The following is a 27,151-nucleotide window of genomic DNA, read 5'->3' as shown; positions in this document are numbered from 1 at the left end:
AAATTGACAGAAGTTTTTTTTAAACAACCAATGAAAATCTCTTTCTCTTTGAATGTTCGGCGGGAGTTTCCCGGATGTTGTGATGGCCGTTTGGTTTTGTTTACATCCAAATGCTGCATTGCATTGAATATAAAGTATACAAAAAGAGAGAAGACGTATAGCTTTGCAGAAGAATGGAAGACTCCTATAACACCGTAAGTTGTTAAGCGGTCAACCTCTTTTCTTTCTTATTTTGAAAGGTTCTTGTGTTATGTTGAATTTTAAATCCATGTCCAATCATGTCTGCACGTCTGGTTTATTCCGAATTGTTTCTATACTTTTTGGTTTACGTTTTCACGATGGCAGTGCATGAATGAAATAATCTTTACATTGAGAATATGAACTGTGTGGAGTAAACACGTCTTTCTTATTGTTTTCGTGCCAAAAATGAATTAATATTTAAATGAAACCAAAAGTAGCAATTTAATAGGCCTTTCAGTTGAAAATTTTAACATGAAATTTCATCTAGTCTAGAATTTTTTTTGTTTTTGTTTTTTTGTTTTTTTGTTTTGCTGTGGGTGATTTTTTTTTCATATTCTTTTTAAATGTCAAAATAGAAAAAAATGACTTTGATACAACAATAGTAGTTTTAAATCTAGGATCTAGAGAGGGCACACATATCATATGTTCAAAAAAGGTCACTTTTCGTCACGGCAAGACAATTTTGGGACACTTTCATTGTATCATACTATGATAGTAATAGAATAATCATTTAGCCTCTTTAATAATTAATACCTGCTGCCTTGATTTTGAACTTTTCAATCAACCTTGTCAGTTGTGAAATAAAGAACAATTAACAAATATTTCTAAAAAAAATTATAGAGAAAAAAGGGCATGATGCAATTAAAAAGGGCATGGCCCCAGCCAAAAAGGGCATGGCACGGCGCCATGCTAGTTTGCTTTAGATTTAACACTAAATATTTAATGAAATGACTTTGATACAACAATATTTAATGAAATGACAGACCCGTGTGGGATATGAAACACTTTGATTTACAAAAAGTAGCTAAATGTGTTCCAAGACTGATTCATTTAATGACAAGTCAAATTTCTATATTTTATGTCATTTAAGTAATGGATATGCATCAATACTAGTTAAATAACCCAAAAATTTAACCAAGTCACCACTTATGGGACAGTCATTACCTTGATAAAGACATCAAATTGTGGTAATTTATTATGCTTCATCACCGATTTCAAATTTGTTATTTTAACAAACTCGTTTCATGGTTTGTCAAAAATTTCACATGGCAATGCTAGTGGTATAAGTGACAAGCCTACACGGTAAAGGTGTTCATTTCTCGGAAGATGCATTGTACTTGATAATACATGCAGTTGTAACAGTTGATAATGATTAAATAGTGATCTTCGATGTTGGCAATATTTGAAATAAAGTAAATATATAAGCTGCAACACACAAACAATTGGTATGACAGAGTTAAAGGTTCTGTCAGACCGGACAAAGTTTTGTCAGACCAGATACAAGTACCTTGTATTGCATAAAAAGAACAAAGAAAAAAGAACTGCACCAAAATCTCTTTTATTATTTTAACAGCAATGCATCTCCCACTCATAATATCCAGCCAAATATGGTCAGTTTTCTAACCATCTTGGAACTCAAGAACAACATGGAAGCCTTCGTAATTTTCTAAGTGGTCCAGGTTCAGCATTTTTTCTTTACTTACTAAGTTGTTTGGTTGTTTGTTTGTTTTATGTCCCGTCAGAAATTTTCTCCTCATATTGAGACGTGACCAGCTGTAGGTGAAACGCCACAAATTTAGACCTATGCTTTGTACTTTGACTCAAGGCTGTAGTAGTGAGGGTTCTTTAACGTGTAACTTAAAACCTGCTGCAACATTGGAGGTCATATCAACTCTCACTGCTAAATGCCGAGTGCTTGACGAGGATATATTTACATCTTAGGTTTGACGTGGCCATGGCACAAGCATAACTCAAACTCACGACATTTCAGTTATGAACGAACAGTCTACAACTGAGCTACCACGACCAGTCTTTTCTTCCTGGGTAGAGAATCTTTCATAAATTTGATCGGCCGTGCGGCCATGTTGTTTGAGTGACCTTCACTTGCGCATCTCGAACCCGAGCTCTAAAATAATCGGATCACACACGATATTTTCAAACGGTCATTTGGACCAACATTTTCTAGAAAATTATCGGTCCAGTGAAAATTTTACCGGCCTTGCCAACAGTTTTCGACAACTCTGCTTTAAAGACGATTTTCGCCATGGTTAAGTGTTTAGAATTGTTTCCTAATTTCCTCTGAACAAGACTTAATTCCAATGTGGATATGCATGAAAATTACGAATATACGAGGAAATACTTCACCGGATTTTACTGATCTGTATTTGGAACACTTAATTAACTTTCATATTCGTATAGTCGATCATTAAAGCCAAAAATGAGCAGTGTCTAAAATTCAATTGCACTTCCTTACAATAACTTTTGACTTTATCCCAGGACATTTTTGGATATAATATACTCTATTCAGGGTTGTAACTTTTAAAATATTCACCAATCAAACATATAGTGTAGGGAATGTGACAAGATGCATATTAATTTGAGCTTGTGAAATAGCAATGAAAGTGTGTGCAGTGCCACCTATGTCTTCAACAATTCTAATGCAGAACCAGTTGACAACATTTCAGAATTCCCCAAAGAGATATCATCTCATTATAGCAAATTTTGATATGCTTGCGGACCCATAGTCACTCAAATAAAAAATGATATTATAAAAGTTTTTCTTGATAAACCATTTACTTAATACTTTCATGTTATAATACCGGGTAATGCATAGTTTCTGACTTTCATGTTTCCGGGTAATGCACAGTTTCTGACTTAAATTGGTCAGTGAATGAAGTGAATTTTATTGAACTTATTGATAAGGTTTTACGCCTGTGAGCACACTGGGTTTTTTTTCACTTCAGCATGCATCTCACACTGGGTATATAAGATTTAGCAAATGGCTACACACCTACACATAATGATAACATTGTTCAAAAGATTTGCAAATTATAGTCAATAGACTTGTCTTGGTTCTGTTTCTCACATTTTTAAAAATAAATCAGGTATATATTTCCAATCTTCTAGCATGTGCCCTAACTGCATTAGATTTTGTGCAGGTCTTATATTTCCTCTTCACCCAAATTTTTACTTGCATGTAGCACATAGGGTGACTACCTTTTTTGTTTTTTTCCTACCCCACCCCCACCCCTCCCTCCTAGTCTTCACTGTCCTTTTCACCCACATTGTGTTGAAATTTGATTGTTTGAATTCATTAAGGACTAGGTAAAAAATTACACACTTAGATTCAAAGTTACATTTAAATGATTAAGTCATTTAAAAATTTGCGTCAAGGTCCAAGGCTTACAGTTTTGTCAGATGTCAATCATACTGAATAATTATGTCAAGATGAAAACAATTAAGATTCAGAAATATTTTTATTTTCTCATCTTATGTGTCGGCTATTTAAATACTAAATTGATTATATTGATCGTTTTGATCGATGATCATTAGTTTATATGATATATTTTGTCATTTGTAATGTAAGTACTCTCAAGATTTGTTAAGCTTCAAACACTCAATTGATCAAATTATAAGAATTTTTGCTGGGATTCCAATTCGAATATTTTTTTACAAAGTATTGACTCAAGTTTGGGAAAATTTGGCATCATTGGCTTTTAAATATCACATTGGTTATACATTTTGATTATTTATAATGGAGATGAGTTTTAGATTGCAGTCAATATACAATTTGAATGTCTTTATTTAGTATATTTACTGCACATATTGCCCTTCTCCTAATTTGGTATTCTTTATCAAGGAATTATACCAGTAATGACTGTTATCTTCACTGTTTCGTCATTATACATGTACGTCATGTTTCAGGTTTTGATAAATTTGATCATAATCCCTGTCCCTGTTACCTGTGGCTGGTCAGCTCAGGATTGAAATGTGTGATAACCCTCTCCCCAGTTCCTAGAAAATTAATGTAGATGTGTAATATGTAAAACTATAATACCCTCCCCTGCCCCTAGAAAATTGATATAAATGTGTAATATGTAAAACTAAATTCCCTCCCCACGTCTCTAGAAAATTAATATAAATGTGTAATTTGTAAAACTATAATTCCCTCCACACACCCCTGGAAAATTAATATATATGTGTAATATGTAAAACTAAAATTCCCTCCCCACGCCCTTAGAAAGTTGATATAAATGTGTAATATGTAAAACTAAAATTCCATCCCCACATCCCTAGAAAATTAATATAGATGTGTAATATTTATAAAATTATAATATTCTCTTCCCTGGCCATGTCCCTAGAAAATTAATATAATAAAATGTGTATTACTATAACACTGTTAGTTCCTTAAGAAAATTGATATAAATGTGTAAGACGTAAAACTAACCTAGTCCCTAGAAAATTAATATAACAAAATGTGTAATATTTAAAATTGTAAACCTCTCTCAATTCCTAGAAATTTGATATAAATGTGTAATATTTTGGAATCCTACAAGCTTATACGGATAAAGTCAATATAAAAACAGCTTTTGGGAAGGTTTGAATACAAATTTAATTTATGACACCCTTTGAAATTAATTTTATGATAAACCCAAAGTAAACACTGGAAGTCATCAGCAAGAAAACAAACTGAGTTGGTCCTTATCACGTATTGAAATGGAAACTTGATTTTATTCATAAGAGTTTGTACAACTTATCTCTTGAGTCCACTTTACGACATTGCCTTGATAGGACTGTCTGTTGTGATGACAAACAGAATATGCCTCATAAAGTAGAAAAGTAATTTGAGGCAATGATGATGTAAAATTGTTATAGATCTCTCTGTCTCTATGCTGTGCTTGTCTGGACATGTTACTCTGAACATGCTGAAGATGTGAAGACATTATGTGTGGTTAATAAGAGCAGCCAATCTGTAGTTTACAGGGGATGGTTGATGGACAAGTGAAATTCATGTCTGCAAAATTCTGAATTCATGAAGTTTCACCACATTGTGTTGCAAATAGCCACACGATCATTTTGACTGTAAGAAATAATGACATGTATATCTATGTATATATTTACTCTTTTTGACCTTGTATCTGTGTTTTTGGATCTGGCATTTATAGGTATCAGGTGTTGGAGCTATTAAAGCACTTTTTTTTTTATATATATGTAATATATTTGTGTTTTCACTATATTGAGGGAAACTGTAAATCCACACAAATCAGCTTATATTAGATGAGTGTAATATATTACAATCTATTACTGGATGTGTTATAAAGCCAATAGTCTTTTCTACCGATCAATGTCAAATCTTAACTCTGAGCAACTATAGTGGTCTGCTTGTGGATATGTAATATAAAGTTAAACAGCAGAGGCCGGCCTGGATTAACACTTATTGTAATTGTCAGGTCTGTATAGAAATTAGATTAGCGGTTCAAAACAGTAAGTATCTGTATAAAAATTAGATTAACTGTTCAAAACAGTATATATCTGGCCTGGGGATCAAAGCTGATGACTCGAATGCAAGGAATCTCAAAGAGCTGTAGATGAGCTGATAGAGAACTGAATGTGTTAAACACCAGCAGGAATACACCTAGTATTGATTCACACTTGTCAAATAGATTTATCTAACAGTTTTTTATAACATGGAAACAAAAGGATTATGGGGTACAGGTTTAAGCAACACTGCTGAACTGGATCGTCTTCCTGACTTCTCGTATAACAGCGCACACAGTGTCTAGTTCCTTTACTGCACTGACTCGACAGCTTTATAGCTGTCCCTGGATCTGACTTGTGTCTGTACTACAGCTGCCTGCAGTGGGTGTTTGATTTTGTGTATTCTTTCTTTAAATTTTTTTGACATTAAAGGAAAGAGATGGCATTAAGTGTCATTTCACTTCAATGATTCAAAGTGTTGTTCCACGTAATGCTGTCTATTATATTTCTGTGGGATGTGAAACGCAGGATGATTGTGATTTGAAGAAGAGAACTTTTTTAAATTATATACTTTGAATTTTGCTTTATATTTATATTGTTTGACATAACACACAGTGTTGGATACAGTGAATTGTAGTTATTGAGCTTATTCCACATTTCATGGGACACGTTTCTTTACCCCAACAACAAACTTCTTCAATATCGGAATCAATAACGCCTCTAATTCAGTTTATAGTACAAGTCTGATCTTTAAAAGGCATAAACCAATTTTTAATAAACACCAAAAGATTGGACATTAAAGACCCATCATGTCAGAGCTAATGGATTACTTAATATCCCAGGTGAATCAGGGGCAGCAGAAATTTGAAATCACCGTGTCACCCAACGGGTCGAGGATTGCAAAGGTAAGAAAATCGACAGGTAACAGACTTGCTCGTTTAGAGTGCTGGAAGCTCAGGCACAGTATAGGTGTTATCAGCTGCGGTTAAATCGGAAAGTGCTTTAATTAATGAAGAGTGCCAATTGATTACAAGGAAGGAAAATATTAATGACTTTTTTTTACTAGTATTCAGAACTCACAGTGCATGAGTTAGTTTGGGTGAAGCAAGTCAATTCTTGACAGATTTTTTTCCCCATATGCAGAGTGTTTGGATTTTTAAGAGGAGAATTTATTGATGATTATCTGTTGATTTGCTGGAGTGTTTGGACTCATTTAAGGATTAAAATGCCGGTATTCACCATAAAGGATCTCGCAGAGGCAACTCAAACTCAGGTATTCTGGTAAAATGGGAAAAGAAGTTATAGTTTGGAGTTTTGTCTCATTGCTGATGATGTTATGCATGTTCCTTTAATTTCAGTCATTGACAATTGAATAACCATGTTAGCAGTAAGTCAATTAGAAATTCCTGGGCTTTATACAATCGTCATCTTGTTTAAATCCAACACTAAATGGTGTCCTATTAACATTAATGAAGGCCTTTATCAGATTGTCCATCTTTTTAAATAATGACTTACCTTTGAATTTTTATTGAATATCAGCATAGCATACATTTTATGAACAAAGAAAATTGATGGGGTGAATATTCTATATTGTTGATTATCATGAATGCGGCCCATGTATATGTGATTCGGGGTGGAGGGGTGACTATCAGGACTAATATAAATGTATTGTCTGTTAGATGTATATACATACATAGGGTGTACAAAGTAGATATGCGGTGAAGTCCTGAAACATGATAAGTTAGCTTTGTTTAGCTATTTTACACTTATAATAGGGACAATTTCTGCTAGTCTGTTATATGAATGAATAACAACCTGATTAAACCTCCTCTTGATGGTTGGCCTTTGTTGTCACCCATGTAAACTTAATAGTCAGAACAAAAATAAATCTGATGGAGAAGAGGTTAGTGGTGGGCTTAGGAGGTGAGCGAGATTGGGGGGTTGTCTGGTAGCAATCGAGGACTGCAATCTGCCATGGCTTTGATAAGGCAGGACCATGCAATTCTGAATTCTGGATTTAAGAGGGGTGCGTGTTTGTTCAGTTTAATTTTTACCTAAGCCACACACGTAATGTATTTGATTTTTAGTATTTACAGTTGTGAAGTTGTTAATGCGTTAAAAACTGTTTCTTTTTCGAGACCTGTAGCGTACTGATGACAGATTGGTTTGGGCTCTATCTTAAGCTTAGGTTCTGGGAAATGAATTTGCACCAATTAAACTTTGAATTCATTTGTCACAACTTCACCTTTTAATTCTCGAACAGCTGCGAATTGGATGAACTAAACTGTTCATCTGCTACCACAACTTTGTGAGGGTGTTGTGAAATTGTCACAGACAGATCAATGTGGCAAAATCCACTCTCCCTCCCAGAAAGAAAAGATATTCCAGTGCTTGTTTGTCCCTCGATCCTGTAAAAAAGATACCCCTGTAAAAAGATATTGTAGAGATTGGTTATCACTCCTGTAAAAAAGATATTGTAGAGATTGGTTGTCCCTCCTGTAAAAAAGATATTGTAGTGATTGGTTGTCCCTCCTGTAAAAAAGATATTGTAGTGATTGGTTGTCATTCTCCTGTAAAAAAGATATTGTAGAGATTGGTTGTCACTCCTGTAAAAAAGATATTGTAGAGATTGGTTGTCACTCCTTTAAAAAAGATATTGTAGAGATTGGTTGTCCCTCCTGTAAAAAAGATATTGTAGTGATTGGTTGTCATTCTCCTGTAAAAAAGATATTGTAGAGATTGGTTGTCACTCCTGTAAAAAAGATATTGTAGAGATTGGTTGTCCCTCCTGTAAAAAAGATATTGTAGTGATTGGTTGTCCCTCCTGTAAAAAAGATATTGTAGTGATTGGTTGTCCCTCCTGTAAAAAAGATATTGTAGTGATTGGTTGTAACTCTCACTCTCTATTCATCTTCCCTCCTATAAAAAAGATATTGTAGTGATTGGTTGTAACTCTCACTCTCTATTCATCTTCCCTCCTATAAAAAAGATATTGTAGAGATTGGTTGTCACTCCTGTAAAAAAGATATTGCGATGATTGGTGGTCTGAAAACAGGAAACAGTTTCAGTAATTTAATTGGATTATACACACTGTTTGTATTTTAAGCATTGTGAAGTAAATATTGTTCATGACAGTCTGCATTGTTTATGATGTCCAGTGTGTACATGACTGTCCAGTTACTATTATAATTAAGTGACCAACAGAATGAACATCATAAACAACCTAATCAAATTCTGTGTGTATACAGAGCTTAATTAATTCTATCTAGATTTGTATTTTAAATAGAATCAAAACCCTTCTTATTTAGTATGTCGGAGTTTGTATTGCCTTAACATACCTCAATGGATTATAGAAGTAGGCGAAAATTTCCGGAATAGCCTTAGGATTGGTTTAGTCAGGAAATACTCCACTTGTGTGTGAAGTGAAACTGAATTTGCTTTGGTTGATTATATAGTAATGATACGTCCTATTTATTTTGAAGACACGTCAAGATCATTTCCCAGGAACCATTAGACATTTTTTTTTGTGATGGTAATTGAATTTTTGTGTGTGTGTGTGTGTTAGATCTAAGTATTTTTCAATTGTTTGCTCATTTCTTATTTAAATTTAATTTGTTAATGTAAAGTTATTGCATCCCATAATGTTACAACATAGTATTAGACTTCTGTGAAAGGACGGAAGATGAAATATTTTGGCAGCTGTAAAAAAAAATGAATGGACTGCATTATCTAAATATATATCAAATATTATTAATGTTTCTGAGGATGTATTGAATGCAATACTGAGTTATATAATTCACTATTTCTCATATCTAGAGACATTTTCGTTTTTATCTTGGCCATTGTAGTTTAGTTTTACATAGAGAGATTAGGTTTGCATTTCTATTTCAGTTATTTAGTTTTCATTTCTTTGAAATATTCTGTTGTTTTGAATAAGGGACAGGTTGATCATTTCAAAATTTGACAATATCTTATTGTTTGAGTCGTCGGTCACTTTCAGTGCTTTATATATCCTTATTTATTGGCCTCAATATCATTCTTCAGATCCGACACTAACGTGCGTTATTCAGTTTGTATGCACACACTGTTGCAGTCATTAGAAGGTACATCATTCAAAAATTAATAATTCATTGCTTGGATATACACAGGTACATTTGTTAATCATGTAGAATCGAACACAGGATATTATATGACTTGGATTCGAATTTACTATTAAAAGTAATTTCATTAAACCGAAGTGATATAATTGACTATGATGTAGATCGAGGTAATTTTATGTTTGATATTTTGTCATTTTGAGATACTCAAAAATAGATATCTACACAGGTACATTTATTGATGTCGAGGTAATTTATGTTTGATGTTCATTTTTAGAAACTAGATAGATATATACAGGTACATTTGTTATTCATGTACATGATGTAGGAGTTGTGAATCAGACTGTACAGGTATACACTAAATGTACATGATGTAGGAGTTGTGAATCGGACTGTACAGGTATACACTAAATGTACATGATGTAGGAGTTGTGAATCGGACTGTACAGGTATACACTAAATGTACATGATGTAGGAGTTGTGAATCGGACTGTACAGGTATACACTAAATGCATGTCTGGTTTGGTTTTCTTTATACCACTGAGCTGTAAAACAGATTTATTTTAATCCTATTATACTCAACAGTGCACACACATTAAACATGCCCATGTTCTTACGCTCGCTGAACATTACCATTTCATGAATTTTCTTAACGGGAGATTCAATCTAAACAACTTCTGATTTTCACCTTCTCTAATGCGTCTTTTCATTTCTCATTTTTCAATGCTTGATAGATAATCATATAATATAGGAATAAAGCCCTTTTGATGGCAATATTTCTCAATGCATTTAAACAGGGATAAAGACCCTGTTTTTGTATAATGGGTTGAACATTTATTTTGACACTTGATTTGAAATCCTCTGGATCTCTAGGGCAGACTGAGCCCCTTTAGACTTTGCTGTGTTGGTATTATACAGAGATAAAGACTAGGTGTTATATTGGGTGTGTATCTATAAAAATTCAATCTCCTTATTGCCGATCCAGACAAGCAAAAACTTGTTATATATACACAATGAATGGAATGAGTTGACCTGCCTTTTATTGTCATTAGACGGATTTTTAAACAAAGGATTTGGTCTTGCTCAAGTGTTACAAACAATCTCTGCAGAGTTTATATGCAAACCTTTAGAGATCAAAACCATCTCTGTTTAACATGCCACAGAGTTTATAGGGAACCTTTACAGATCAAAACCATCTCTGCTTTGTAAATCATGTTGAATGTTGACCTTCACTAAACATTTGTGCCTGGGATTTAGATTTGACCTGTGCATGGATGTGGTCTATACATCGAGCTTTAATGGAACCATCTGTTAAAATCTCCAGTCTTTTTTCTGGATCATGTGGACCTCCAACAAGTTCGGCTGTTTTTATGTGTCTGTTGTCTGCCGGTATAACTTCCTTTGAGCGTGTCTCGTTTTCTGGATAAAATATGATTAAGGTATGTTGTCGAGTATCCATGTCTTCATTGTGGGAGTCCATTGAGTGGTCTGTGGATTAGAATGACCAGATGTATGATAACATTAATATACGGTCACCACAATGTTATCGTTTGTTCAAGTGGACAAGTCAACACAGAATCAAAACTCTTGAGATAAAACTTCTTAAATTCAATGAATACATGCAGATAATATAGACCCCTGTCTGTATACGCTATAGGGACTGTGTGTATAGACTGTCGATATGCTTCATCTTTCTCTGTAAGAGTGAAAGTTGTCTTCTGAGCTGTACGGACAGCGATGTTGGACTAAGATCTATTGCTGCTGTATTTTCATGGGAAAGTGTTCCTGAAACATGTGAAATGAGCAATCTATACAAGATTCTTCACAGGATTGACAATATTCTGTTGCACACCGAATGTTCTGTGAGTACTTGTCACATGCAGGAAATTGGGCTCATCGGTCGACATGATGGACGTGCAATTTGTCATTCAACTACTGAATTTGTCATGAAGACATGCACTTAGAGTATGAAGTCAAATCACTATTTGCTGAGTTTGGTTGTGGGCATTTGCTTGCCCAGCTCTGTAACAAATTGTCACATCTTTCATATCGACCAAGATGTTTACATTGTACAGAGTGAGTTAAAAATGTCGTATTTTACATTTCAGACATTTTCGCCCCATATGATGGGAGGGAAAAGCCCTACCAAGCGTCCTCTATACAGAAACCAAGAGGAGTCGATGAATTCTACAGCATACCACAATTATCCCCCAAAGCCTTTCATTAACGATGATTACCGATTCGACCCTGCCAAACCCGTCAAACCCTTCCCTGAAAACAACAGAACAGGTCAGTGATGCAGCGAGATGAATTTGTTAGTAGACAAGAATTGTAATAATGTAGGGTATTGTTTGGAAATCTGTGGAAATTGTAATAATGTAGGGTATTGTTTGGAATTCTGTGGAAGTTAGAATTACCTGCAATCCTCTAGCATTGATAGCATTAAATATTTAATGAAGATAGCAAAGAGAATCATACACAGAGAGATGTTGGACTATTTGGATGGGTTCTTTTATAGGGAATAAGTCATGGATGGTGTTTGGAAATAAACTGCATGTTCTGCAGTATTTGGGGAATATTTTCAGCTATGCTTTCAAATTAATGATGGTGTAATTATCCTACAATTCATTTTCTAGAATGACTGTACAATTAATGGTATGATTGTTAATGAGCGTGACATATGTCATGTGTTGTTGTTTCAGCCGTTATATCAGCACTTAAGAATCTCCAGGATAAGATCCGAAAACTGGAAGTGGAGCGAGGCACAGCAGAGAGCAACCTGAAATCTCTGGCTGCCGAAACAACGAAATACAAAAACATCTTACAGAAAGAGCCACAAAATGTTGCTGGCCAGTCAACTGTGTCCAAACATACTCAAGGTAAATACAAAAACATCGCACAGAAAGAGCCACAAAATGTTGCTGGCCAGTCAACCGTGTCCAAACAGACTCGAGGTAAATACAAAACATCACATAGAAAGATACACAAGATGTTCAAAACCAGTCAACCATGTCCAAACATACTCAAGGCAAATACAAAACATTCTACAGAAAGAACTGTATATAAACATACTTAAAATTAATTTACTTGTTTAACTGGAATTTCATCATAGACCTTGAATTTGTACTATAGGTGTATGTTATGTAGCTAGATTGGGACTTATGTCAAGTTGACATTTAAGTGCATTAGGTTTGGTATCACATTTGTTACTAAGTTGTTAGAAGACACACGGCATACAATGTAATAATGTACATTATTTCTAGGAATTCTCTGGTAATCAATACTACCATCCATTAACATTTCATTTGTGATGAAAATAGCCAGGAGAATTTCACGAAATGAATGCTTCACTTTGTGGAGCAACTGTTCAAATTTTCATCTGAGATTTTGCGAATGATTTTTTTTTTTTTAGCATAGAATATGAAATTATAAAGTTATTGACTTGCAGATGCAAGGTGAAGATAACGAACAGTGATCAATCTCATAACTCCTATAAGCAATACAAAATAGATAGTTGGGCAAACACGGACCCCTGGACACACCAGAGGTGGGATCAGGTGCCTAGGAGGAGTAAGCATCCCCTATTGACCGGTCACACCCGCCATGAGCCCTATATCCCGATCAGGTAAACGGAGCTATCTGCAGTCAAAATCAGTGTGCCAAGAACGGCTTAACAATCGGTATGAAACACGTCAGACAGCATTTGACCCAATGCGAGGTTGTACTGACGAACTAGATCGTTATAACGACCATAGAACTTGCGAAATGCTGACTTCAATCAAGACTGTTGAAACCCCTGTACCATCAACTTGTTTGTCAGTAGCTTACCTCGATTTAAAAACTGACTATACGCAGAACAAGCTCTTGCATATCGAATCAGTTGAGATATATAAACACCATATGCAGGGGATAATGGAATATTGCTACATAAATATATACATTGAAGCTTATCAACATGATGTAAAAGAAAAAAAATCTTGTTAATTGTTACAAAAAATGTTATGTTTACAATCCTTGTAGTCCTGTAGCTGCAATAATGTAGCCCTCTCCAATTTTTTTTTTTTCTGGGAGAGTATCCCGAAAACGTCAGAATAAAAAAAAGGTCGGATAGGGCTACATTATTGCAGCTAGTAGTCGTGTTACATAAAAAACTATGTTTGTAATAATAGTGTTACCTACCAAATACTGTGTTTGTGATAGTCATGTTACATAAGAAATACTATGTTTACAATGCTAAATAAGAAATACCATGTTTACAATGCTAAATAAGAAATACTATGTTTACAATGCTAAATAAGAAATACTATGTTACAATGCTAAATAAGAAATACTATGTTTACAATGCTAAATAAGAAATACCATGTTTACGATGTTAGATAAGACATACCATGTTTACGATGTTAAATAAGAAATGCTATGTTAATGACGTTACATAAGAAATACCATGTTTACGATGTTACATAAGAAGTGCTATGTTAACGATGTTAAATAAGAAATACCATGTTTATGATGTTACATAAAAAATACTATGTTATTGACATTACATAAGAAATACCATGTTTACGATGTTACATAAGAAATGCTATGTTTACGATGTTACATAAGAAATGCTATGTTAATGACATTACATAAGAAATACCATGTTTACGACGTTACATAAGAAATACTATGTTTATGATGTTAAATAAGAAATGCTACGTTTACGATGTTAAATAAGAAATGCTATGTTTATAATGCTAAATAAGAAATGCTATGTTTACGATGTTAAATAAGAAATGCTATGTTAACGATGTTAAATAAGAAATACCATGTTTACGATGTTAAATAAGACTATAGGGCTGTACGGTGCACCGAAAATTTCGGTGCACCGCGATTCATACCATTCGATTCGATGCACCGATTACAAATTCCGGAGTTCGGTTCGGTTTAGATTTTACTTACACCAAAACAACAAATATGGCGTCCGAGTGATGTTGAAAACATGTGGATTTTTATGCAACAGAGATTTAAATCACTACTGTGTTGAGAGTTAGCATTTTCACCACTCATATACCAACAGAATATGATCCGTAAGATCATTGCAGTTTATCTTTACATGACATATAACATTTCTGTCAGTGGTGGAATGAAATCAACATCGTAGGTAATGAAACAGAATTGACAGTTAATATGAGAGAAGTAAATCAATAAAGGAGAGATTTTCAAAGACTCTCAATTCATAGAATTATTGAATTTTTGCATATCAATGAAAGCAATATCATATACATTTTAGATTCACTATAGATTTGTTTAATAATCCAAAACATATGTAGCATATTGATATAACAAATTTTGATAGACTGTCAGTGTTTTCTTTTTTCTATCAAAGTTATAAAATGTCATTATGAATAGATATGATCTTTACAAATGACGACATATAATTATATAACTTGAATAAAATCAAGTCAAATATGCTACTCATTAAAATTGTTAATTTTTGTGGTGTCATTAGATAAATTGGACCTAACATGAACCGAATCGAAAATAACCGAACCGTGCTGTTCTGAATCGAAACCGAACCGAATCGAGCTAACCCTGAATCGTCCCAGCTCTAAATAAGACATACCATGTGTACGATGCTAGATAAGAAATACCATGTTTATGATATTAAATAAGAAATGCTATGTTTACGATGTTAAATAAGAAATGATATGTTAACGATGTTAAATAAGAAATACCATGTTTACGATGTTAAGGTAGTACTCTACATCGTCATAATGGATGACTTCCTTTAAAAACATGGATGAAAAAATCGATATCAGCAATATTAGACTTTTCCTTTTCCATTTAAATACCTAGCCGAGTAGCTCAGTAGGTTAGAATACTGACTACTGAACTGTAGGTCGCAGGTTCAAGTTCAGCAGGGGTTTTAATTTTTTTTCTGATTACCTTCTACTAAAACTGTATTTTTTGACAAAACAAAGTAAATATAAAAATTTTCAACTTCAAAATATTGTTGTACATATATCCTCCACTTTTCATCTACATCAAATTTCTCTGGTGTAGCATACCTCCTTAAATAAGAAATACCATGTTTACGATGTTACATAAAAAATACTTTGTTAATGACGTTACATAAGAAATACCATGTTTACGACGTTACATAAGAAATGCTTTGTTTATGATGTTAAATAAGAAATACCATGTTTATGATGTTAAATAAGAAATGCTATGTTTACGATGTTAAATAAGAAATACTATGTTACAATGCTAAATAAGAAATACTATGTTTACAATGCTAAATAAGAAATACCATGTTTACGATGTTAAATAAGACATACCATGTTTACGATGTTAAATAAGAAATGCTATGTTAACGATGTTAAATAAGACATACCATGTTTACGATGTAAAATAAGACATACCATGTTTACAATGTTACATAAAAAATACTATGTTTATGCATGATGTTACATAAGAAATACCATGTTTACGACGTTACATAAGAAATATCATGTTTACGATATTACATAAAAAATACTATGTTTATGATGTTACATAAGAAATACGATGTTTACGATGTTACATAAGAAATACCATGTTTACGATGTTAAATAAGACATACTATCTTTACGACGTTACATAAGAAATACCATGTTTACGACGTTACATAAGAAATACTATGTCTACTATAGTCGTACTTACTTATTTAGCCCTTTGCCCCTCTAGGGAGCATAGGCCATTGACGAACTCCCTCCATCTGACTCTGTTTGGCGCTAATCTTTCTGCTGAGTTCCAGGTGTAGCCTTACTATAGTCGTGTCACATAGAAAATATATGTGTATTTTTAGAACTAGAAACTCAGTTAACGGCAGCTGAAAGTCGGAGCCAGCTGCTGGAGAAACAGCTGGATTACATGAGGAAGATGGTACAGACTGCAGAAAATGACCGACAGGAAGCGGTCATCAAGGCTGCAGTGTCGGACAGAGTGGACAAGGTCATACAGTCCCCAAAACAGCCTGGGCCCTCCCCAGAGTATCTCAGGCAGCGAGAGAAACTCATGGAACTCGAAAGGGAGCACCTGAGGCTCACAGCATCTCAAACACTCTCAGAGGTAAGAACTCGGAGTTCAACATCTTAAACACTCTCAGAGGTAAGAACCTGAAGCTCACAGCATCTCAAACATTCTCAGAGGTAACTCGGGGTTTAACATCTCAAACACTCTCAGAGGTAAGAACCTGAAGCTCACAGCATCTCAAACACTCTCAGAGGTAAGAACTCGAGGTGTAACATCTCAAACACTCTCAAAGGTAACTCGGGGTTCAACATCTCAAACACTCTCAGAGGTAACTCAGGGTTCAACACCTCAAACACTCTCAGAGGTAAGAACTCGATGTTTAACATCTCAAACACTCCCAGAGGTAACTCAGGGTTCAACACCTCAAACACTCTCAGAGGTAAGAACTCGAGGTGTAACATCTCAAACACTCTCAAAGGTAACTCGGGGTTCAACATCTCAAACACTCTCAAAGGTAACTCGGGGTTCAACATCTCAAACACTCTCAGAGGTAACTCAGGGTTCAACATCTCAAACACTCTCAGAGGTAAGAACCTGAAGCTCACAGTATCTCAAACATTCTCAGAGGTTACTCAGGGTTTAACATATCAAACACTCTCAGAGGTAAGAATTCGATGTTTAACATCTCAAACACTGTCAGAAGTAACTCAGGGTCCAATGTCTTAAACTCTGTCCAAATGTGAGTTATATATGTATTTTGAATTTTAGATGGCATTTCAGTAGTTTTCAATAGACACCTCTGGTCTTTTATCCTACTAACACTATAACACATGCTATCATCTGCTCACTGTGAGGCTTAATTTGTCATCTGCTCACTGTGAGGCTTCATTTGTCATCTGCTCACTGTGAGGCTTCATTTGTCATCTGCTCACTGTGAGGCTTCATTTGTCATCTGCTCACTGTGAGGCTTCGTTTGCTTTGGTTTTCGCCCAAACATATTCACAAAAATCCATTGAAAGTATGTTGAAAAAGAACATTTAATATTACAAATGCCAATATATTTCAAAGCATCAACAATGCTGCAAAATTAACACACGTGTTACGTGTGTTATATTCATTACACAAGAGAAGTTCGTGCAAGCTTACAAATACATGTCTGTCAATGAATGTTTATGATTAGTATCTGTGGAACTTCACATTCAGCAAGTTTATGCATGTCTAGATACTGTGTTAGGTCCTCAACTGTAATAAATTATCCTGCTCATAAAATAACTATAAGATCTTTATTGGAAATTTTACTAACATAACAGAAATTGAAGTGAAAAGAATTCATTTAAATTCCCTACAGAAAAAAAATCAATGAGACATTTCATTATCTTTAGATGGGTGTTATGAAATATTTTATAAATGAGGAAACTCAGAACTAGTCATTTTGAAAACGGCCCTGTCATAAAAATAATTGAAATTCACATAGCTCCAATGAAAGTCTGTCCCGTGTGTGAGAATGTTGCCAGGGTTGGGAGCTATTATTCTGCAGAATGAATAGGATGGTATTGTGTATTGTAATGGGTTTGGAGGATCTTGTCTCAGCCTGCATTTTCTGTTAAACAGAATGCATCTGCTGTACATGGGCTACATCTGTTAAGAAATTAGTTAACAGTCGATATTTAAAGAGAGGTTGAGATAATTGAAAATCAACTACATATTTATAACTGCATAATGTATGAGAAAAAGTGCTCAACCGTTTTTTGTTGTGTTTATTGAAGAGCATCTGTGAAGTGCTTGATCATTTTGATATCATTTACAGTTTATAGAAATGAAATATCAAGTGCACTGTGTATTTGATTGTCGTGAAATTGTTTCTAAGTACACAGAAACCAGAAAACCTCCTGAATGCATTGTAAACCTTAGTATTGAACATAGGTGTCATTGTCAGTTTCACTGTTCTGAATATTTGAAAAGGGAAAACAACTATTTAAGTATCCTAATTTAAAGGGTCTTACAATACTTTGTGATTGATTGAGGGATATTTTGTTTTTGTATTTAAATGTCTGGAAGGTCGATCAAGTTTCAGGTTAATTATAGAGTTCAAACTTGAAAAATGAATTTTACAAGTAATTATGGTAATTATACTATCAAATTCACTCTCACACCTTTAACATAGCTGTACATTGCACACTCAGATTTAAAAAACAGCTATAAAAAGTGTGGTCAATTATCTGCTGTCAGCAGTTATATCTATAGATATTGGCTCTGATCCACATAAGCAGCTGTTATTTACACAGTTTTTTGTAGTAGACGTATTTCATGGTTTAGCGGTGTGAAATAGAATGATTGTAGAGCTCTCCTCTCCCGATCAGCTTCAGTTCTTTGTGGGATACCCGTTTCATCTATTATACATGTAGTATTGTTGGTCTTTTGTTATTTTATGATGGAGATGATAAGAATAAAAAACAGACAAATCTCCTGATGTTCTGCATAGAACTGAATAAGACAGGAGAACCAGAGACTGTCTCGTACAGAAGTGTCAGGATTTTATTTATGGTTCCACTTCCTATTCATGTTTATCATCTCTCAGTAGTCGTTGATGGAGAGTGGAATCTGACAGTTTGTCTGTGACCTATGATGTGTCTTGGTATATGTACAAGGTCACAAGCAGCAGCCTCTCAATGAAGGTTCAGTAGTCTATGATGTGTCTTGGTATATGTGCAAGGTCACAAGCAGCAGCCTCTCAATGAAGGTTCAGTTGCTGGTATGTTTTTGTACCAAAGAAAATATTTTTGAAAAGAAACAAAAATTACTTTGAAATTCATTTTCAGATCCTGGACCAAGAATAATTGTTTGTAAAGGATATTGGATATACTTTGTTACCTTTGATTCTGTAGAAACACCTCACACTTTTTAATGGCATTTATTTTTATTAGAACAAAATTCGTGAGCTGGAGGAGAAACTGCAGGAAGAGCGACATCGACGTAGGGTAATGGAAGAGAAAACTGTTGAGGTTGGTGTCTGTCAACAAAGCATGATAGGAAAGATTCATAACTGAATAAGGAAAAGACTGAAATTTAGGATTTTTTTTTCTTGAACAAGGCATCGTGGGAAAGATTTAGAACCGAATGAGAATACTTGTATTCAGGAATATTTATTTCTCTAACACAAGGAAAGGGGAGGGTAGTTTTTTAAATCTCCTGTTAGACTGGTGTTTGAGATTCACACGGTATCCTCTGATCAAGGTAAAGCGAGAATCAAGATTGATAAAGGCAGGGAGGGTCTGGGTAAAGCGAGAATTAAGATTGATAAAGGCAGGGAGGATCTGGGTAAAGCAAGAATTGAGATTGATAAAGGCAGGGAGGGTCTGGGTAAAGCGAGAATTAAGATTGATAAAGGCAGGGAGGATCTGGGTAAAGCAAGAATTGAGATTGATAAAGGCAGGGAGGGTCTGGGTAAAGTGAGAATTAAGATAAGAGCTTTTTCTTCTGGTGAATGAAGATTTTATTGCTTAACTTGTAGGACGTTTATTGCGGTATGGAAAATTATTATATATCTCCATGTAAAGTCATAAAACTGCTCCATAGGACTCAAAATAGAGAAAATGCACATACAGCTTAGTGCCATAAATGAGTCAACTTTTGTCATTTTTCCTGAGTGTAAATATTATGAAATCTAGAGCATTTTTTACAAAACATTTGGACGTAAATTCTGTTGAGGATTTTAAAGCTTTGACTAACAGTGGCAGTGATAAGATTGAACCTTAAATGTCAATGTTTAGCACTCCAGTGTGTCAAATTTATTATAGAATTGTTTGTAAGAGTAGAACAAAATCTTCATTGTGTATGGTGTTCTAACGGTCATATTATAATTTGATCAGAACAGCATTAACACATTGTGATCAGAAATTGTGGATATTGATCTTCTCAAAGATTTAAAAGTTACCAACTTGACCTGGGATAATTTAATTATAATAGTTTTGTTTTGAATGTTGTAGAAAAGTGATTGTTGTAAAATTAAATGTTGACTTATTGATATTATGCTGTAATTTTGTATCATGAGCTGAGTATTCGTGAGAACATATAACATGTTATAAAATGACAAATCGAATGTAAAAATTCGTTTGAATTGGTGTTGTAACTATTTAGATACAGAAAAAATGTCTGATCATCCCTTATTAATAGTTTGCTTATGTAACGAATCATGGATTTCCACATTACAGCATGAATCCATGGCTGAGTCTGCCCGAATCTTACAGAACGCAGAAAGCATTGACAGACTAACACACAAAGCCAAGAAAACAAAGAAACGTCGGAAAGCGTCAGCTCACAAGAAACAGAAACAGTCGCCTCCTACCGATCACAGCAAACACTACCGACTAAACCTTGCCGAAATCCCTTTTGTAGCGGGGAAAGTATGTAGAACCTAAGCTTCATAGTTAACAGAAATCCCTTTTGTAGCGGGGGAAAGTATGTAGAACCTAAGCTTCATAGTTAACAGAAATCCCTTTTGTAGTGGGGAAAGTATGTAGAACCTAAGCTTCATAGTTAACAGAAATCCCTTTTGTAGTGGGGAAAGTATGTAGAACCTAAACTTCACAGTCAACAGTAATACTTATATTTAGACATAGAAGTGTTTTGATGTTAGTTGTTGGGGAATATATTCATTTCCTTATAAGAAAAATTTCTTTCTAACTGAGTTCCTGATAAGCATGTCTTACTGTATGAGATGTATAGCTTTGGAAATAGGAAGGAAATCCATGATCAGCTGATCAAGTCCTAAACAGTTGTTACAGTGTAGAAATCGGGTCGAATTGTAGTCTTTCAGACCGAGTGTGAAGCAACAGGTTTGAGTTTGTAAAATACACACATTCTCTATTTCTATGTGTTTTGCAACTTCTATATATATATATATATGTGTGTGTTTACATTGTACATGTATATATCTGTGTGTTTTTACAGTCCCTGACAGCTAGTCACTCAGTGGGTGTTTTATATTCTGTGTGTTTTATATTCTACTTTCTGTGTGTTTTTGACAGTCCCTGACAGCTAGTCACTCAGTGGGTGCTAATGTACAGCGGGTCCTGTCCCTAATGAAATCTCACAACATGGCCCTGTGTAATGGTCTGGACCACCACTCTAGATCCTCCAGCCCATCTTCTGGATCCTCCAGCTCGAGTAGCATAGACACAGACCTGGCGGAGCTCCTTCTACAGCTACAAGATGAGTTCGGGCAAATGAGCTGGTAAGGGTCTCTTATATGTTTTGTGTGACTGTGTAAGTGTCCCGGAAAATTAATGTGATGTTGTAAAGGTCAATGAAATGTTTTGTTTGATGATGTCAGGGTCTCTGGAATGCTTCCTGTGATGCTCTCAGGATCTCTGAAATGTTTTGTTTGATGTCAGGGTCTCTGAAATGATTGTGTGATATTGTCAGGGTGTCTGAAGTGTTTCATGCGATTGTCAGTGTCTCTGGAATGCTTCCTATGATGTTGTCAGGGTCTCTGAAATGTTTTTGTATGACAGTGTCAGGTTCAGGAGGTAACATGATGCCCTATACCTCTATGTTCGTTCTTAGTAGTGCTGATATATACTGTTCTGTAGTCCACCTCTATAACATGATGCCCTATACCTCTATGTGCGTTCTTAGTAGTGCTGATATATGCTGTTCTGTAGTCCACCTCTGTAACGCGATGCCCTATACCTCTATGTGTATTCTTAGTAGTGCTGATATATGCTGTTCTGTAGTCCACCTCTGTAACGCGATGCCCTATACCTCTATGTGCGTTTTTAGTAGTGCTGATATATGCTGTTCTGTAGTCCACCTCTGTTTTCATATGGAGGAGGATTGATTGTTGATCATCAGCTAAAGATGGAGTGTTCATTATACAGATTCATTGATCTTATACAAAGATGGAGTGTTCATTATACAGATTCATTGATCTTATACAAAGTGTTGTTCCCTTATGCATGAAAGAAATTAAGAAAAGATACAAATGGTTTAAATTCAAATTCTATCTGAAAATGGCAAAGCAACTCATTAAGATGTATTTTTAAGTTGAAGAATCTGGGGGATTATTTTTGATGATGTAGTGAGTCGTTAAGTTAATTGAGGTGTGTGTGGTGTTGTTACAGCGAACACCAGGAGCTGTCGCACGAGATCAGTGAAGCAACGGACCCCCAGATCAGGGAGGACTTGGAAAGGGAGCTGGATGCCCTAGTGACCCGAATGGAGGCCAAGAGTCAGCAGATCTCTAAAATCAGACGACATCAAAGCAAAGTAAGTCGCAAAACAATAACAAGACAAACTAAGTCAACATGAAAACAAAGTAAGTCAGATCTCTGAAAGAAAGACAACACATTTCCAAAATCAGCTTTGCTAACCAATGCCTCTGTTATCCAGAATCATGGCAGATGTAGTGAAGAGTTTGTAGTGAGAGTGCAGAGTATATTGTGAATTGAATCATGCTGGATATTGTCATTGACCACTGAGAATAAATTTATGTTCAACAACTAATTTAACAGCCTTTGCAAAACATTTCATATTGTCGAAGTTTCCAACTGATATCATTTTATCCACTTTCTAGATCTTATTCAGTGACCAGAAGAAAACTGATATCATTTTATCCACTTTCTAGATCTTATTCAGACAGTGACCAGAAGAAAACTGTTGTCGTTTTCTTACTGGGAAGTGGAAAATTACTAACCTATGAAAAAGTACACAATGAGTACGTCAGTATCAATCATTGTGTTACCCAGTCCTTTCATGTTGCAGTAGCTCAGTGGTAGAACATTCACTTTGTAACTGGGAGTTCCAAACTCCTGCCAAAGTTCATTAGCAAAAAAAAAAAAAAAAACCTCTTTCATGCAGGCACTGTGGGATAGGGAGTTCCCACGAACTACTCTTCCTAAAGATGGCAATGTGGTCATCAGAAAGAAATAGCATCAGCTGAAAAATGATACTTTTTTATAGCCAGTTGGTAATAGACACACAATGTTTCTCGCCTCTACGGAGGCACAATGTGCACCGAGTTGTTCCGACTGTAATTCTCAATATCTGTTTCCTATTATGTATTGTTTTTTCTTGAAGTGAAAGTAGAAAAGTTTCATGTTTATATTATTTACTTCAATGTTTTATTGAACATTTCTTTCTTTTTTACCGCCGCAGTGGCCGAGAGGTTAGAGTGTTCGCCCCACATGCAGAAGGCCGGGGTTCAAATCCCGGCCGCGACAGACCTAAGTCGTTAAAACAGGTAGTGACAGTTCCATCACCAAACACTCGGCATCAGGTGTAAATGTCACGGGTCCTCAGAGATGACCTTAAAAACGGATGACCCGTGTCACAATAGGTGTGGCACGCTAAAGAACCCTCACTGCTCAATGGCCGTAAGAGGCAAGCATAGGCCTAAATTTGAAGCCCTTCACCAGTCTTGGTGATGTCTCCATATGAGTGAAAAATTCTCGAGCGAGACATTAAGCAAGATACAATCAATCAATCTTTTTTTCTATATACTCCAATTTTGTATCTTGCAAATTCAACTCATTTTTTAAATTCTATGCTTTTTATCTGACGATGTGGGCGTACTTATTACAGTATGTAATTAGGCTGTGTTGTAATTAGGCTGTGATGTAATTAGGCTGTGATGTAATTAGGCTGTGTTGTAATTAGGCTGTGTTGTAATTAGGCTGTGATGTAATTAGGCTGTGTTGTAATTAGGCTGTGATGTAATTAGGCTGTGTTGTAATTAGGCTGTGTTGTAATTAGGCTGTGATGTAATTAGGCTGTGTTGTAATTAGGCTGTGTTGTAATTAGGCTGTGATGTAATTAGGCTGTGTTGTAAATTAGGCTGTGATGTAATTAGGCTGTGTTGTAATTAGGCTGTGTTGTAATTAGGCTGTGATGTAATTAGGCTTTGTTGTAATTAGGCTGTGTTGTAATTAGGCTGTGATGTAATTAGGCTGTGTTGTAATTAGGCTGTGATGTAATTAGGCTGTGTTGTAATTAGGCTGTGTTGTAATTAGGCTGTGATGTAATTAGGCTTTGTTGTAATTAGGCTGTGATGTAATTAGGCTGTGTTGTAATTAGGCTGTGATGTAATTAGGCTGTGATGTAATTAGGCTGTGTTGTAATTAGGCTGTGATGTAATTAGGCTGTGATGTAATTAGGCTGTGTTGTAATTAGGCTGTGTTGTAATTAGGCTGTGATGTAATTAGTCTGTGATGTTGTAATTAGGCTGTGTTGTAATTAGGCTGTGATGTAATTAGGCTGTGATGTAATTAGGCTGTGTTGTAATTAGGCTGTGTTGTAATTAGGCTGTGATGTAATTAGGCTGTGTTGTAATTAGGCTGTGTTGTAATTAGGCTGTGATGTAATTAGGCTGTGTTGTAATTAGGCTGTGATGTGATGTAATTAGGCTGTGATGTAATTAGGCTGTGTTGTAATTAGGCTGTGATGTAATTAGGCTGTGTTGTAATTAGGCTGTGTTGTAATTAGGCTGTAATTAGGCTGTGTTGTAATTAGGCTGTGTTGTTGTGAATGTATATTATACCAAATCAGTATGTGTTATTTAGTACTGTCTCTGTGTGCAGAGAAGCAAAGGATTATGGGTAGATTGCTGGGAGGTTGTGAGTTTGAGCCCTGCTTGTGCCATGGCTGCATCAAACCTAAGATGTAAACATAGGTAGTGATTGCTCCTTTGCCATGTACTTGGCAATTAGAATTAAGAACCACAGGTCTTTTAGATATGACCTGAAAAACGAAGGTCCTTTGTCACAGCAGGGGCTTACACATTAAAGAACCCTCACTGCTACTGCCCGTAGCGCTAAGCACAGGTCTAATTTGTGGTACGTCACCTACAGCTCAGTATGATGAAACGTAAAACAAACAATTTTAAAAAGAATCTACCGTGTTCAACCATGCAAATGTTTAGAAAAGTGAAACCTTAAACAAAGAGAGACAACTCCATCAAACATGTTCATATATTTACTGGTCTGCATTTCACATTGTAGTTAGATCTAAAGAAGAAGAAAAAGAAACCTATAGACCACTCTAAACGTCGATCAGCATCAGCAAATGCGTACAGTCAACAGAACGATGAAGTGGAAGTGACTACTACGATAAAAACGCGGGGGCGTTCGGCGGGGGTGGTACACGTGCAGCCCTCCAGTGCCCGGGAAGTGTCACTTAATGTGCTAAGGGACATGAAGAAATTACAGACAACTTTACGGAAAGATGATTTAACCTGGGAATAGCCAGAAGTGATATTAAGGAGCCTCTGTTTTCCATTTTTCGACTGTGATACTGCATGTCCTGTGCGCTGGAAGGACGAGTCTCATCGTTTCATTTGCTCAGAATGTTCCAATATTTCTTTGCTTTAATCATGGATCACTCTTTTGTCGATGTCGGTCTCCTGCTTGTTGTGAATGATAACAATGGTCTTCGTTTTTATACTGCCAATACATTTCACTGATATTACAGGAAACATCAGATTTTTGCATTTCATTTTTATTTCATAACTTTTGAAATTATGACAGAGAATGACAAATTTTGAAATATAATTGAAACTTCTGCACAGCTTCTGCCTGCAGTTTGGCAGAAATACAGATAGACTAAATTTCAGTAGGTGATCATATCAATATTCTGTTCTTTGTTGTAGAAAATCATGATATTTTTTTAAAAGCTACTACTTTGAATACATTCTACACTGCTCTATATAAAGCAAAATGTTTTGTTATCAGAGCAAACATTAACTTATGCATGTTAAAGGTCAGTTGAAATGTGTGTGTTTTTTACAGAAGTAATGTTCAAATTATGACATAATTCATTGTTTTAGGGATGTTTTGATAAATCTAACATCTACAGTATTTTCTTCAAGGTGACAAATATTTGATAAAATTTAGGTATAGAAGTAATGTGCATTGATAATGAAAACAATAATAGCAATGATTGAAAACAAAGGAACTTTTAGATAAGACTGTTAAGAAATGGATCCTTTTTATTTCAAAATGTTAAACTGTAGATCACGAATGGTGCATTCTGTAGATATTGATATTGTGAACAACAAAGTATCGAGCAGCCATACCCAATTACAGCATGTAGACTTTTATATGGGATTGGATCCTTTGAACAAGTTAATTCTTATCTCTATTATAAATTATGACTTGTACATAAATCATATATTTATATACATGTAAACATTAAAATTTTACCTCAATAAAAGGTCTGAAAATACAGATATACGAGGAGTTTGTTATATTAGTGGTTTCGAGACGTAGAGAAACTATTTTTACTGTTGATTGTAAACAATTAAATTATGAGAGGTTTTTGAGACTGAAATGAAGTGTTTTATCATTGATTATCTCCCTGTAATCAGTTGTTGGTCACGCCCTCTCTGACTATCGTTTGTAGTTTTGTTAACTGATCATGTTTCATTATGTGTAACATTGGTTATATTACAAATATTCAGTCATAGATTAAGGGGCATGCAACATCAAATCACGGGAGTGGATCCAGGGTCTTGTGCTGTTTGGAGGTTTCTAAAGTATGATGGAGACTTACTTTTAGGTTTTGGG

General features: G+C 35.1%; 1 protein-coding gene across 5 annotated transcripts; it reads left to right on the top strand.

Annotated features, from left to right (window-relative positions):
- The first annotated feature begins 44 nt into the window (after nucleotides 1-44).
- Nucleotides 45-26,816, top strand: LOC125675564 (centrosomal protein of 57 kDa-like). Of its 5 annotated transcripts, none has more exons than XM_048913291.2 (9): nucleotides 45-194; nucleotides 11,705-11,885; nucleotides 12,299-12,475; nucleotides 16,426-16,688; nucleotides 19,517-19,594; nucleotides 20,804-20,995; nucleotides 21,620-21,825; nucleotides 22,715-22,859; nucleotides 25,589-26,816. In XM_048913291.2, the coding sequence occupies exons 1-9, from the start codon at nucleotides 174-176 to the stop codon at nucleotides 25,829-25,831; spliced, it is 1,506 nt and encodes a 501-aa protein (XP_048769248.2). In that variant the 5' UTR covers nucleotides 45-173; the 3' UTR covers nucleotides 25,832-26,816. The 5 variants fall into 5 exon arrangements, with proteins under 5 accessions (XP_048769248.2, XP_048769245.2, XP_048769246.2 ...); XM_048913288.2 differs by lacking the exon at nucleotides 45-194 and adding an exon at nucleotides 5,862-6,404; XM_048913289.2 differs by lacking the exon at nucleotides 45-194 and adding an exon at nucleotides 6,440-6,772.
- The last annotated feature ends 335 nt before the right edge of the window (nucleotides 26,817-27,151 follow it).

This window comes from Ostrea edulis, chromosome 3 (genome assembly GCF_947568905.1).
Source record: "Ostrea edulis chromosome 3, xbOstEdul1.1, whole genome shotgun sequence".
NCBI lineage: Eukaryota > Metazoa > Mollusca > Bivalvia > Ostreida > Ostreidae > Ostrea > Ostrea edulis.
This window is presented reverse-complemented; position numbering and strand designations above follow the sequence as displayed.